Source organism: Procambarus clarkii, chromosome 26, assembly GCF_040958095.1.
Source record: "Procambarus clarkii isolate CNS0578487 chromosome 26, FALCON_Pclarkii_2.0, whole genome shotgun sequence".
Taxonomy (NCBI): domain Eukaryota; kingdom Metazoa; phylum Arthropoda; class Malacostraca; order Decapoda; family Cambaridae; genus Procambarus; species Procambarus clarkii.
In genome coordinates this window covers 20,880,896-20,896,119 of record NC_091175.1, presented here as the reverse complement: position 1 = coordinate 20,896,119, position 15,224 = coordinate 20,880,896, and the positions used below count along the sequence as shown (strand labels likewise).

Below are 15,224 nucleotides of genomic sequence, written 5' to 3'. Positions count from 1 at the left end.
TTTTCAGAGCATCTTAAGGCTTATGCTTCATTATGAACGAGTGTACACAAATTGCAATTGCAGAACAAATGAATATTCATTAGTGAAGGCCAAGAGAGCATACTAAAATATGGCTTACCATTATCAATGGCATTAAGCTTATTAAGGTGCCCCTTGCCAATGGTGAAGCAATCTTCACCATTGCGAGGGAGCCGGTCGGCCGAGCGGACAGCACGCTGGACTTGTGATCCTGTGGTCCTGGGTTCGATTCCAGGCGCCGGCGAGAAACAATGGGCAGAGTTTCTTTCACCCTATGCCCCTGTTACCAGCAGTAAAATAGGTACCTGGGTGTTAGTCAGCTGTCCCAGGCTGCTTCCTGGGGGTGGAGGCCTGGTCGAGGACCGGGACGCGGGGACACTAAAAAGCCCCGAAATCATCTCAAGATAACCTCAAGATAATCTGTACAGTAACCCATCTAGCTACTGGGAAGACCCAGCATTGTCTGATTTTCACACAGAGTAAGCTAATGCACTGCACACATGTTTGGTGTTAGATTAGTTCCTTCATATCATTAATATACTAATGGGACAGAAATTGTTAGTGTCATATAAACATAGAATATTGAAATGACAAAAATCTATAGTAATTCTTACCTGAACTTCATACTCTTTGGTAACAGGTTCAATGACGGAGCCGACCCTCTCATAGGGTGGTGCAACAACTACCACAGCTTTATCTGCTTCATTGCGATGTCTAACATATCTGAAAAATAAATCAAACTAAATACAATGCTTTACAAAATTATAATATATCTTGTAATCTGATCCAAGAAATATACAAAAAAGGAAATGAAAGTAAACTAAATTTAAGCTATAAATTAATTAAATAATATTTTTTTTTGGAGGCCCACCCCTTCCCTTTGTCTCTCTCAGGGAATGACTCCAAAACAAGGTGATTAACTCCTTGGTCCCTACTTACTGCTAGGTGAACAGAGGCATTAAATGATAGGAAATGCACCCAACCATTTCTGTCCTACCTGGGAATCAAACCCAGAATTCTCAATTGAGAGTTGAGAATGAACCCCGATTAACATTAATAGGGAGCCGGTCGGCCGAGCGGACACCACGCTGGACTTGTGATCCTGTGGTCCTGGGTTCGATCCCAGGAGCCGGTGAGAAACAATGGGCAGAGTTTCTTTCACCCTATGCCCCTGTTACCTAACAGTAAAATAGGTACCTGGGTGTTAGTCAGTTGTCACGGGCTGCTTCCTGGGGCTGGAGGCCTGGTCAAGGACCAGGCCGTGGGGACACTAAAAAGCCTCGAAATCATATCAAGATAACCTCAAGATAACATACATATTCACAAAAATCCAGCGTTGAATGTAATTTAACACCATTTTCTGGGTGAGACATGGAGTGTCCCCGGAGCTATACTGGGCAATGTGTATACTGTATATTAGACCGTGGCAACAGTCAATCCATTGAGTTCTTAGCCTACCGGGCACCACGAGCAAGAACCTGGCCCCCCTCAGAGAGTAAAGAGGAGCAATGGCCTATAGACACCTCCGTGTAATTGGAAGCAGTCTATGTCTGCCATCTACCAAGTCAGGCACCCAGAAAGGTAGGAATCTCAAAACAAACTACAGCTGGTGAAACTGCAAACCAAAAGCCAAATGAGTAGGATCAGAAAACAAGCAAATAAGCAAGATGTCACCACAGCCGCCGCGCCGCTGTCTGTGCAACTCCCCCCTCCTTGTGAGAGGGAAGGGGGAGCCCCAGACCTTGCACCGGCTATGCAACCTCAGTTCAGAGGCTGAATATCAAAAACGCGAAGCCACCGACCGGAGGGATGCCGGGAGCCTCCAGGCCTTGCTAAGAAAGTGGCATTTCATTACATTCAATGCTGGTTTTCTGTGGAGAGCTGCTCTGGCTCCCTGGAGCTACTTAACCATAGAGAAAAGAAAAGAGGGAATTACCTGGGAGGCTGTCGCCACTCGCTCCTCAACTCAAAGTCGAGACAACTGCCTGCAACCCAAGGCTATACACACACCAGATAAGGGCCAGGAACATTAACCCTTAACATGCTCGGGGTCTAAGATCCTGCCATCCGCACAGGCGCATGTCATTTTGAAAAAAAAAAAAAATTTTTTTTTTTTGCTAATCTGTTAAGTTCTGTTCACTGACACGGGAAAAATAAAAAAAAAAATTCTATTGTACTTACTTTTGTTGCAATAGAGCCGAGAAGCTCGGTGATGACGTCACAATCTGCATGTTCGCTCATGCAGTACACGCCCGGAAGGTGTTGCGCGCGGTCCTCAAACAGCCAGAGTTGCCACAAATATATTTTCGCGCTATTTATTTACAATGTCTAAGCGCATTTTATCTAATTTTTTTTCACTAATTGTGTTTCAAATACTGTTTGAACATATTTTGTATCAATAATTGTTGCATATTTGAGTATACACAGGCGCACACAAATGTTTTCAATTACGGCAATATAATATGTCATTACAGTCTATTATATTGTATGTTCTGCTTATATTTGTATATATTTACACACACGCACAAGCTATCTGCTTATATGTTTACATATTTACACACTCGCACACGCTATACACACTTTGAAGCACACTTAGAAGATTTCTAGACTGTGGTAGTCATTGAAGCAGTCGACAGCACATAATGGGATACCACACGTTTCACACCATGTTTGCACAAGCTTCCGTTTCTTGTCTCTACGTGTCGTTGTTTTACACACCAAGCAATCACGTTGGGCTATTGCACGCTTCACACCAGGTGGCAAATACTTGAGTCTGTGTGCTAGGAAGCCTTCAGTGTGAGCGAGGCGTGGAGTACCAGCATGCTGCAACAGTGGGTTTATGATGGGCCGCTGAATACCTGGGACATCTTTTGCAAACTTTCCTAATAACTGTATTGCAGCATCAAATACAAAGTCACGGAAAGTGGGCTTACGTCCAGTTCTCACAAGGTACATGTTGAAACAGTTCAGCATGCTCATGTCCACAAGATGGAAGAACACTTTTTTCGTCCACCTACATGTCTTCCGCACACACTCTGCAGTGCCAATCATCATGTCTGATTTATCAATCAACCGCATGTTGATATTATAGTCTAAAACACAGTCTGGCTTATATAGTGGTGCGTTTGTTTTATGGCTCACTTTCCCACTGTTCACCATTGTTCCATCATGAATTGTTGTCAACAAGTTCACCTCTCTTTTGTCTTTCCACCGAACTGACAGAATGTTATCACTTTTCCTTCTCTGACACTCACCAACTGCAATGTCGTTGTCAAACACAGGCATTTCCCTTCGTTGTGGCTTTACTGTACCAACCAATCCAGTTCTATTTTCTAGCAAGAACCGAGCTAGCAAGGGACTTGTATAGTAATTATCTGTGTATAAAATGTGTCCCTTGTTCATCCACGGAGCCATGATGGTCTTCACTTCAATCCATGTTCGTCGTTACCGGGAATGTCTACATCACTAGCCGAGTACAGAATCATGTGTAACACGTATCCTGTCTCACAATCACAAAGAACAAAAAATTTCAGGCCAAATCGGTTTCGTTTTGAGGGAATGTACTGTTTGAATGGAACACGTCCCTTGAAAAGTATGAGAGATTCATCAACCACCAGCTTCTGTGCTGGTACGTAAAAATCTCTGAATTTTCCAATAACATCGTTCATGTAGTGCCTCACTCGCCACAGTCTATCATCAGGTGTTCGGTCCTGAACACTTCCAAAATGTAGACACCTGAGGAGTATCTGAAACCTGTCTCGTGACATATATTTCCCGAATAAAGGTGTTGGTATTGTCTTGTCCTTGCTCCAATAGTCATTTATTGCATGTTTGTGACAGTGCTTCATCAACAAACAGAGTGCCAAAAACACATACATTTCCGCCACTGTGGTATTTTTCCAACGCTGCAGTCGTGAAAATTCTGTGATTTCCCTCTCAATCAGGTAAGCAGCATGCAGGTTCGTTTGGTGTACAATGTATTCCATGAGTGGTTCATCATAGAATGCTGTAAAATATTCCATCTCAGCCATGTCCTCACCTTGATTAGGGAAAAGGTTTGTAATCCCTACATCATTATCGTCAAAGTGAGGAATATTAGGAATAAAATCGTCACCATCACTCCACTCAAGTACACCAGGCGTCCTGCAAGATGCAGAGGAATGACGGCGAGGAAGCGATGCATACCGGCGACCAGGAGCTGAATACCGTCTGCGAGAAGCACGGCGGCTACGTGCACGTGAGGTGGGTGCACGTGAGGTGGATGCACGTGAACACGAGGGTCTTGGTCCCTCATGTGGTGCCATGCGGTGGCGCTTGGCCGGGCGAGATGCTGCTGACGCGACAATTTCTCGCCCAGTTACACCACTGGTACCAGCCACAGGCTCAATAAAACTTTGATCCGAGTCACTAAACCCAGAAAAGGAGTCACCTCCCTCTGACTCGTCACCCTCAAACAGAAAATATCCACAGGAACTATGAGGTCGTGGTAGAATTGGGGTAGAAACTGGGCGAGGAGGCATCGGTGAGCGTATAGGCCTCGCCATGGCATGGCGGTCATTCTCACTTTCACTGCTGCTGCTACTATCACCCGACAACTGTGTATAATCCTCATCGTTGTCTGAATCGTCAAACACACTTTCTTCACCTTCAGAGAATAATTCGTGGGCTATTTGCTCTGGGGTGAGGGACTGAGTGGTGCGTGCCCGTGAGGCGTTTGACTGTGCGCTCGCCATGGTGACTCTCGCTAAACTGAGGCCTCCCATGCCTTCGGATCGTGAGCGGGAATTTTTTTCAAAATGGCTGCTGTTTACTAGAGCCCCTGGGCAGCGTATGGGACCCCCAGCTACACCGCGGGCCATTCAAATCGTGCGCGGTACCCATACACTTCATATGAAGTGAAGCGCAGTTGACTGGTAAAACGATTTACACTTCATATGAAGTGATGCGCACTTTAAGGGTTAATGAGGTACCATGCGGCCAGGACCCTGTTCGATCTCCAAAAGCCCCATGCCCGAATGTCAGCCAAAGACATATTACCAAAAACAGCAGCCAAAGTCACAAACTTACGAACCTCGTGGGCATGGGGATAGACCGCAGGCTGGCTGGACCGAAATAATCCTGCGGACGACCTGGGAGACCAGCGCCCTGGAACAGGGAAGAAGGGAAACCGGGTCCCCCCAAAGTGCATCCCCTGCCACTAAGGCCGTGGCAGGGGATGTGCAGAAACCCCTGCGCCGGAGGAAAGCATGAAGCTCCCCAACCCGACCCCAGAGGCCAATGCCAACAAGAAAAGAGCCTTAGAAAAACAGTCCTGAACCGAAGGGTCCACCACAAACCAAGGAGAAGAGAGAAAAAGAGAGCACCCAGTCCAACAATCAGGACTGATCAGGCGGCGCATGAGCAGGCAGGAGGTGAAACAACGCCCAAGAAAGCTTGCGGAACAGAGCAGAAGTGACATCCACCCCGAACGCAAGCTGAAGCGGCTCTGCCAGCACCGCACTATACGAGGCGACAGTATTTGGTATAAGATGACGGTCCTGAAACAACCATGAAAGAACAAAACAACCCGATCAGAAATCGAAGAGTCAAGGAGTGCCGAAAGGACCACCAAGAAACTTCATACTGCTGCTGAGACGAAACTCGCAGGTGGGACACCATCAACAAAGCCACCTGATCATCATATAAGTGGTGATAAACCCACATCAAAAAGACCAGACGCAAAGATTGGAGAAGATCAAACCAGCCACATACCAGGCCGGACTGATCTGCTGAAAGAGGTGGACACCAAGCAGGCAGAACCAGAACCCAAAGCTGGGCCACCCACCAAGGGGCCAACAGGACTACTCTCCCCTGGTAAGTCTCCAAGTGAGCTAGGACCTGGATCAACAACCGAACCAGGGGGAAGAAGTACAGGTAACTCCCACCTCGACCAGTCCAGTCGAAAGACATCAACCTCGACGGCCTCGCAGTCGGGGAAGGGCGCCGCATATACCGGAAGACACCTTGACCTCGCCAACGCAAAGAGGTCCATGTCCGGACGCCTGAACGTCTAGCAGAGCCAACGGAAGAAGTCGGCATCGACCATCCATTCCGTGGATAGGGGAATGAAACAAGACAGGCTGTTCGCCAATACGTTGGAAACTCCCTGGACATGAACTGCCAGGAGAGCCAAACTCTGAGGCCTCAGCAGACGAGTCACCCAAACTGACCAGCCCCAAAGAGCCAAGGACTGCATCGAACCCCCAGTGGTTCAGCCAATGAATCACAGGGAAGCAGTCCGAATGGAGCCGGATCGTCGATCTGCGAGTGACACGAACTCTCGGAAGCGATTGCCACACCGCTGTGAATTCCCGTGCTGTGCTGTGAGCCCGACAGAAGAACGGACCCCACCCTGGCTTGACTGGTGAGCACTGGTCACAAAGCTCCAGCCGAAAGATGAGGCATCTGTAAACACATCTAGTGAGAGCTTGGGTAAGCACCACGGCACTGAACCCTGAAAACCCCCAAGAGGAAGCTGGCAATGAAGCAGCCGACACAAGGCTGCCGGGGTCCGAACCCAGCAATCGCAAGAGCAGCGGAAAGGACATCCCCGAAGGAACCAGAACAGCTGCCGAAGTCAGATCCGACCTGATGGGCAGACCAGCACGGCAAAGTTCAGACCCCTGCACAGCTGTTCGAGTAACTGACGAGTGACCTCTAAAAAAAACAGCTGAAGGCAGTACTGCTGCTGCAGCAACGCCGCTGGAGGGAGAGAGAAGGAAGTGGTCTGAGAATTCCACACAAGACCGAACCTAAGAGGGAATCAAATGGGACTTCTGCCAGTTTACCAGAACCTGAACCCGGCGAGCTGGGAAAGAACCAAATCCCTCACGAGCAGACATGTGGACCGGCAGGAAGCCCAGACCAGCCAGTTGTTGAGGTAAGCCAGAATCCCTAACAGGCGCAAACCAGTCACCACAACCAAGGTATGTGAAAATGTGACATGCCAGATTCAAGCAGAATGAAAGGCAACGAAAGCAGTCACCTCACAACAAAACCGAGCCAGTCCCTGAACCCCGGATGAATCAGGACGTGCCAATACGTGTCCCGGAGGTCCAGGGAGACCATCCAAGCACCCGGTTCCAAAAGCAGCCGGATCTGGGACAGTCGTCATCCAAAAGGAGGGGCAAAAGACCCAGGGGTACAGACGGGACAAGTCCAGGATGAACCTCAGGTCTGCACAGTCCCGTTTCGGAACTGGGAATAGGTGGGAAACCCACCTGAGGGACGCCGTCGTTTCGACCACGCCCAAGCGAACCCACTCCAGGATGACGTGACAGACTGCAGGCGAAGGGGTCTACCCCATCAGCCCCAAATTCCCTGGAGGAGGAGCCACCCAACGTCATCGCAGGCTAGAGAAAATGACCCGAAAAGCCCACGAATCATGGGACCAAGCGAGAGCAAACAGTGCGAGCCTTTCCCTTATTGCCCTGTTAACCGGGTGAACTGCTAAAGGACAAACGCCCCTTACAAGAGCCCAACTGATGTTCAGAGCGAGCACTGCGCTGACCAGACGCTGACGACTCCACAGGAGGGGACGGTCCCGAATCGGGCACCATTGGCTTATAACGACTGAAAGAACCCTGAACCCTGGCACAACCCTTCCAGGAAGGACCACTATCTCCCCCCTCCCCCCAAGAACCAACAAGTCCGACATAGACCAATAACTAGACAAAGCCGCCTGCAGAAAATGCACGACTGCAGACAGCACCGGACAAAAAGGGAATGAAAATCTATCATCCGGGGTCTAAGTGGATTCCAAAAAGTGAACGAGCACTGCCTGTCGGTACACGAGGCACAAAGCAAAGAACAGAGACACCGCTTCCTTCAGAATCGGCGCAAACAACTTCAACAAGGTAGCCGACACCCGAGCCGCCGAGCCAAGTACACCGGACACAGGCCAGGAACCTAGCTCCTCCACATCCTCCTTGATCCAGTCCGAAGATAGCTCCGGGAGGAAAAAGACGTGCAAGACCAAACCCAAACGCCAATGGGTGCGCAAATCCTCAGCTACAAGGATGCCAAAAGGGAGGGAACTTGCACGTGAAGCTGCACCTGGCCAATATTGCGAGGAAGAACAGGGGTGAACAAACATGCATTAAGGTGCTTCAACTCGCCTGAGGTAAATCTGAACGACTGCAGTCGATTACCGTCACTCAAGCAAGTGGGTCTGACAGAACGCATGCCCCAACCCCATCGAAAAGAAAGGGCAGTCCACCAGCCAGAAAGAACCACAGCAGGGAAAGGACAAGGGGGCATGGACGAAACCAAAGGAAGCAACTAACACGCCCAAGTCTGAGTCCCTATAATCAAAGCAAGGCAGCCGCGGGGCATCCAGAAAAGCAATTAACCTAGAGCGTTGCAGCAACCTAAACCGTGCAATGCAATGCAGATACTGCCTGCACCCAATCAACAGTATTATTGGACTAAGTGAACTGGAGAGCCAGCAAGGAACACCACTCACAGGACTCCGGGTCAAAGGTGTCATTGACCCAGCAGGCAGCATGGTGGAGGCAAAGACTGTGATTGTCACCCTGAGACAAGGGGACAGAGCAACCCTCAAACTCACACAAAGCGAGGTGGGACTCGGAGGACTCCTCTATCAGTCTGAGGAGCCCCAATGGGGGTTTTCAGGGCCCTTAGGCTGACTGCTAAAGGAAACCCAATCTAGGTACTGCTAACCAGTTGTCCCAGAACTACCAAATAATCAAACTAAAAGCTGAACCCCCTGTGACGTGTACAATCACGGGGGAGCCTAGAGGAGGGGCCACCAAAATACAGGTGGACCTATAACCATGCAAGGCAGAACCCCACCAGGCAAAGAAAAAAAAGAGAAGAAAAACCCTGCACTAGCACAACGTCTCCAGGGGAAACAGAACCGGCCGCTATGCGTGTATCAGACAGCTGCATAGTACCTTGCGCCCCAGCCAGGAATGATACTATTTCCTACCCAAGATCAAACAGGAATAAGAACAGCCCCAGCTTACCCAAAGGGTGGGCAATCACCGAGCAGCAAATGAACCACGCGGAGGTAGTTTCCCAAATGGCTTATGGAAGATAACCTTAAACCACAAGGGGGCATTACTTACAGGGCACCTAGGAAAGGTGGTCCTAGGCGCATGCATCCCCAGTACTCCTGGCTTGCACATCACCACTATGGACAGCACTGCTCAAAAGGATAGAGCCAGAGTCGATCGACGACTGCCACCAAACACAACAGCCTCTGAACTGAGGTTGGGTAGCTGGTGCAAAGGTGTTTGGGAGTCGCGCAGACAACGACACAGTGGCTGTGGTGACGTCATGCTTGTTTGCTTGTTTTGTGATTAGGTTGTTCTGCCTGCTCGTTCTGCTTTCAGTTTGCAATTTCACCAGCTGTAGATTGTTATGAGATTCCTACCTTTCTGGGTGCCTGACCTGGTAGATGGCAGACAGACTGCTTCCAATTACATGGGGGTATCTATAGGCCATTACTCCTCTTATCTCTCTGAGGGGGCCAGGTTCTGGTTCATGGTCCTCCGTAGGCTAAGAACTTCATCGATTGACTGTTGCCACGGTCTAATATATACACATCAGCCCGTTATAGCTCCTGGGAGCCGAAGGGGTTCTCCACAGAAAACTGCTATATACTGTACAGTACTGTAATTTAATTTTGATATAGAATTGTATCCATTGATGTTCTATCATATGTAACAGTTCAATATAGTACAGTAGTATCTCCATTTTGACCAAGTTTAAATTTTGTTGTAATATTTGTTATTTACCTGGAAATGTTGAGAAAGATGGGCTATGATGAATTTGCAGTTGATTAAATGTGCTTCAGGATTATTATGAATGTAGTTCACAAACCCATGTATGTAGTACGGTAATTGTAGGCCCTCTTAAAACAATATTTTTATTTTAACCAGGAGGGAGGAGGGGAGGGGGGTAAGGTTGCCAAATGTTTGAATAAAATGCCCCACTAAATGAATCAGTTTTGCCCCATATACTGTAGTTTGTTCAAGTGAGTTCACGCTGTATTCAGAATGATTCTTGTAGCTAGCTAGCTACAGGTTTTGTGCACTAGAATGAACCACAAAGATCGTGTGTTGAGAGTTTATATATATGATACAAGAATCCAAGGTTAGCCTAGCGGCCGACAGCTAATGTGGCAGGGGCTGCCATAAATACATTTTTACATAATTATTTCTGTGTCTGTGAATGGTTTTATATCTAGTTTTTTGCAGTAATATTATTCAATAGTGTGTAATATGGGGAATTTATATAGTTAAATGTGTGGAACATCGCTATTCTAAAAAATATGGGGTTTGTATATAATATAGACACGAATATTATATTTTTAGATCAACCAAACAGTGTTCTTGCTGCTATTACGTAATATATGCACATTATATATCACTATCAACATTTATATGCACCATAACAAACTAATAAGCAGTTCTGGTGGGTATGGGGATGAAATCAAAATACAGCATGGAGCCACATGATATTAGCAGATGATGCCAGCAGTCATGATGCAAGACAATGCCTCCAATATTCTACACATTTCCCTATGACAAGCTACAAAACTGATATTACCACATTTCTATCACAAAAATCCTGAATATAAATCCAGTTCCACAAGGTTATGTTGTGAATAACATGAGGTTGTTTCATAATGTGTAAATGCAGAAAACAATGGGTACTTGCTGTCTCTATACCTCATGCTGTGAATATCATAATTAACATTGTGTTCACTGATATCTGAACATTGTACATAGTCTTTATCATAGTCAGGATCATCTATGACACTATCAATGCAAAATAATTAGTTACCTATTTTATTCATCATTAGTAAGTGGTGGTGTGGCCCCTAGCTACACAGTGGTGGTGTGGCCCCTAGCTACACAGTGGTGGTGTGGCCCCTAGCTACACAGTGGTGCTGTGAACTGCTCCTGCATGTGCCAGCCTTTGTCACTTTCTCAGTACTAGGCTCTCACATCTAGCACAGATGCTGAATTTTTTTTTTTCAAGATAGCGTATGTTTACTGGAGTCCCGAGGCACAGGATGTGAGTTCCATGTAGGTGGGGAGTTTTGGATCATCCCTATACCTAAAAATGCCATATGGCGCTCTGCACACCCCCGATCGGGCGCCTTAAGGTACTCTGCACAGTGCAGTGGTTAATCTAGGGAACAACACAATATGCAAGGTTACTTGTTTTCATTCGGGCTCAATCATAATGGTCCTGGTGTACTAACAATTGTCCACTAACAATGACCTTAGTGGGTCCACTGCTGAGGCTGCTACCAAATGGGCCATGCTCAGAAATCTAACACACATATATAGTACTGTTTATTGATGGCAACTTTATAAACCATAAAATAGATGTTTTAAAAGTAAATGGAACAAAATGTAATACCTTTTCCACTGCACACAGATGTAGCAAATACCAGTGACTCCCATGATAACGATGATGCCAGCCAGCACAATAAGAGCCAATTGGAAGCCTTCAAATGTTACTGCTTTACGCACTGGAGGAATCGGTGCCTCTGAAACCTGGAAAAAAAAAATTGACTGAGTCAATATTGTCAACCAAACATAGAGTAATAATAATAATAATTTTTATTTGCAAGAAGGTACAATGGGTTGTGAGGTTACATAAGACTGGTATTTTTACATTCATGCAAAGCCATTAACACCCAGTGTTTCAGCCAAACTGTGGGGAGAATTGTACAGTGAGGGAGATGAGACTTCTAGGAGGCATTTTAATAGCATGCTATTCTTTCCTTAATATTTGCTTTGGGTAGTGTATATACATCATCAGTCATACACTCGTACTCGATGTGTAAACTGAAATTTTTGGAGGAGAATCTTGTGGCTCCCTGAAGCTACTGGGTTAGCTGATGCAACTTTGTACTATCTAGTAAGTTGCACAAGCTGTGAAGTTCCATAGACCTACCGTGGAGCAGTGCCAGAACCTGGCCCTGCCTCATAGAGGTGCAGGGAATGGCGATATTTTATTTTGGCTACCTCACTGGGGAAGGCAACCAGAAAGTCAGGGAGTCAAAACAAACCACTGCTGGATTTAAGAGACCAAAGCCTTGAAACCCTCTTAAAGAATTCTCCCCAACTATGTAAACAAATGATCAAATTCTCTCAGAACTAAAGCAAGCTCGTTCACCCCACCTCCACCACCACTACTTATTTTGGGGGGGAAGGGGATGGCAGGGGGGGATGTAGCTCATTGTCCACCAGGGTCTGAGTTCCCAGTTCTATAGTCGAGGTACTGCATACTGATCGTTGTCTCTTCTCTGCTGGCTCTGGTGTTCTGTCTGTTCAGCTATATGGTGAGGTGTTTGCACTTGTGGCATTTCCTGTACACTGTGGTGTAGCATGAGCCAAGTTTTGAGTGTACTTGGAGATGCATGAGTGCAGGGGGTACTTTTCCCTGTGTGTTCCCTGTGCTGTCCTTCCACTGCCAGAGTTATCTTTTCTAGAGTGTTTGGAAATCATCCCTTAAGTCCTAGCTTGTGTGTCAAGTGACTTGGGACTTTCTTGTTTTAAATTTTGGTCTGATATGACTTTGGCTGGAATGATGCACTTGTGGTTCATGTGCTTCTCTCAACACTGTAGTTGGCCTTCAGAGCCGTGTGAGCCAGGCTTTGTTGATTTAATCTACGGTCTGGCATAACATTCCCACCACCTGGGTGTCGTGCTTGGTTTTCCATTCACGCCCTAAAAATCACCTGTGGGTTTGGTGGCACCATGGATATTCCCTATGAGCCTGCTCTTGCTTTGTGCAAATTTGACTGTTGTTCGTCTTTTGTGCCACAGAATGACTATCGTTCCTTTTTCCTCTGCCATGCTGCCTGTTGGGTCAGTAACACCTTCGACCCTGCATCCTGTACACACCTAGTTGAACTTGCAGGGGTTGAGCTTCAGCTCTGTGGTCCTGCCTCTCAACTGTCAATCAACTGTTGTACAGATTCCTGAGCCTATTGGGCTCTTATCATATCTACATTTGAAACTGCGTATGGAGTCTGCTTCCATCACATCACTGTCTAATCCATTCTATTTGTTAACTACTGTATTTTGACATTGAAAAAATCTTTTTAATGTCTGTGGCTCATTTGGGTACTAAGTTTCCACCTATGTCTCCTTGTTCCACCCATGCTAAATATCTTGTTTTAGTCGACCCTGTTAATTCCTCGGAGAATTTTGTAGGTGGTGATCATGTCTCCTCTGGAATGTGAGGTTTAGTACCAATAGCCTTTCCTTGTAACTTATACCTCTAAGTTCTGGGACTAGTCTGGTGGCATACCTCTGAATCTTCTCTAACTTTGTCTTGTGTTTAACTAGGTATGGACTCTAGGCTAAAGCTGCATACTCTATGACTGGTCAGACATAAGTGGTATATAAGGGTTCTGAATGATTCCTTACACAGGTTTCTAAAGGCAATTCTAAAGTTGGCCAATCTAGCATATGCTACTGCTGATTTCCTTTTGATATGGGATTCTGGGGACAGGTTCGGTGTGATATCAACCCCCAGATCTTTCTCTGTATTTGATTCGTCAAGAGGCAGGATTTCATCTCCCAGATGGTACCGTGTGTTCAGCCTTCTGCTTCCTTCACCCAATTTCATTACTTTACACTTACCCGTGTTAAACTTTGCTAGCAAATGTCTAGACCATTCTTCCAGTTTGTCCATGGCATCCTGTAGTCTCTGTATCTTCATTTGTCTTGATTCTTCTCATAATATTTGCATCATCAGCAAACATTGAGAGGAACGAGTCAATACCATCTGGTAGATCGTATACATATATCGGAAACAGGATAGGGCCAAGTACAAAGTCATGTGGGACCATGCTGGTGACATCGCATCACTCTAAGGTCTCCCCCTCACAGCTATTTGCTATTTTCTGTTGCTTAGATACTCCCTTATCCACTGGAGCACCTTACCTTTTATTCTTGCCTATTTCACCAACTTTTGTAACATCCTCTTATGGGTTACTGTGTCAAAAGCTTTCTGACAGACTAAGAAAATCCAGTCTCCCCACCCATCTCTTTCTTGTCTAATTTTTGTCTCCTGGTCATAAAATTCTATTAAACCTGTGAAGCACGATTTACCATCCTTGAGCCCATGCTGGTGGTGTTACAAAGCTCCTTTTCTCCAGATGTTCTACAAGCTTTAGCCTCATGATCTTCTCCATCACCTTGCACGTTATACAAGTTAAAGAAACTGGCCTGTAGTTCAATGCCTCTTGCCTGTCTCCTCTTTTTGTATATTGGGACTACATTAGCCGTCTTCCAGCTTTCCGGTAGGTCTCCTCTTTCCATTGACCTGTTACACACCATAGAGAGTGGCACACTTAGTGCTTCTGCACCTTCTTTTAGTATCTATGGTGAGATACTGTCAGGCCCAACAGCCTTTGTCACATTCAGCTCCAACATATTTCTTTTGACCTTATCACTGCTAAACTCAAATTCCTCCAAGGTTGCTTTGTTTACTGCCTTCTCTCTCAATACAGGGACTTCTCCTTGCTCTATTGTGAAGACCTGGAATCTCTTGAGTTTTTTCACACTACTCCTAGTAATTCTTTGTGTATCTGTTCTCCCCTTTTCTCAGTTTCTTCATATGTTCCTTCACTGCTGTTTTCCACCTGATGTAGCTGTGGGGCAGTTCTGGTTTGGTCTTTGCTTTACTTGCAATGTAATTTTCATATTGTGTGTCTGCTTCTCTACTCAGAATAATGTATTTATTCCTGGCCCTCTGCTCTCTGTAGTTATGTTATTTCTATAGTTTCTCTATGTTCGTGTATACTTGACTGCTTTGCTTCATTCCATGCCTGATTGAACCATGGATTCTTCTGTTGCTTTTCATTTTTCTTCTTTTGAGCTGGGATAAACCTGTTTGTAGCTAGCTGGTACATCTGGGTGACGTAGTCCATCATATCTTGTACAGTCTTTTTCCTCTTTCCTGTGGGGTTTGCTCTCCCTATGCAACTCTTCTTTAACCCTTCTGATGAGGTTAGGGCTTAACAGGCAGTGGCCACTTTGCATATTCCTTGTGCTAGGTTGCAGCAGTCTAGATTGTGTGCCCCAGTTGGTGAACTCCACCCTGGTTTCATTTGCATCTCCTCTTCCTTTCCCTATTGGAGTGGTTTGCCCTTCCTCTGTTCTCTCTCTCTC

At 46.3% G+C, this 15,224-nt stretch overlaps 1 protein-coding gene across 3 annotated transcripts in view; it reads right to left on the bottom strand.

Annotated features, from left to right (window-relative positions):
- Window positions 1–15,224, bottom strand: part of Cad99C (cadherin 99C) — a 226,593-nt gene that overhangs the window by 4,948 nt on the left and 206,421 nt on the right. For all 3 annotated transcript variants that reach the window (XM_069331962.1, XM_069331961.1, XM_069331960.1), the window contains exons 29-30: window positions 11,455–11,591; window positions 633–741 (exon numbers count right to left, since the gene is read on the bottom strand). In XM_069331962.1, coding sequence (XP_069188063.1) covers window positions 633–741; window positions 11,455–11,591 — 246 coding nt within the window. The remainder of the gene's footprint in view (window positions 1–632; window positions 742–11,454; window positions 11,592–15,224) is intronic.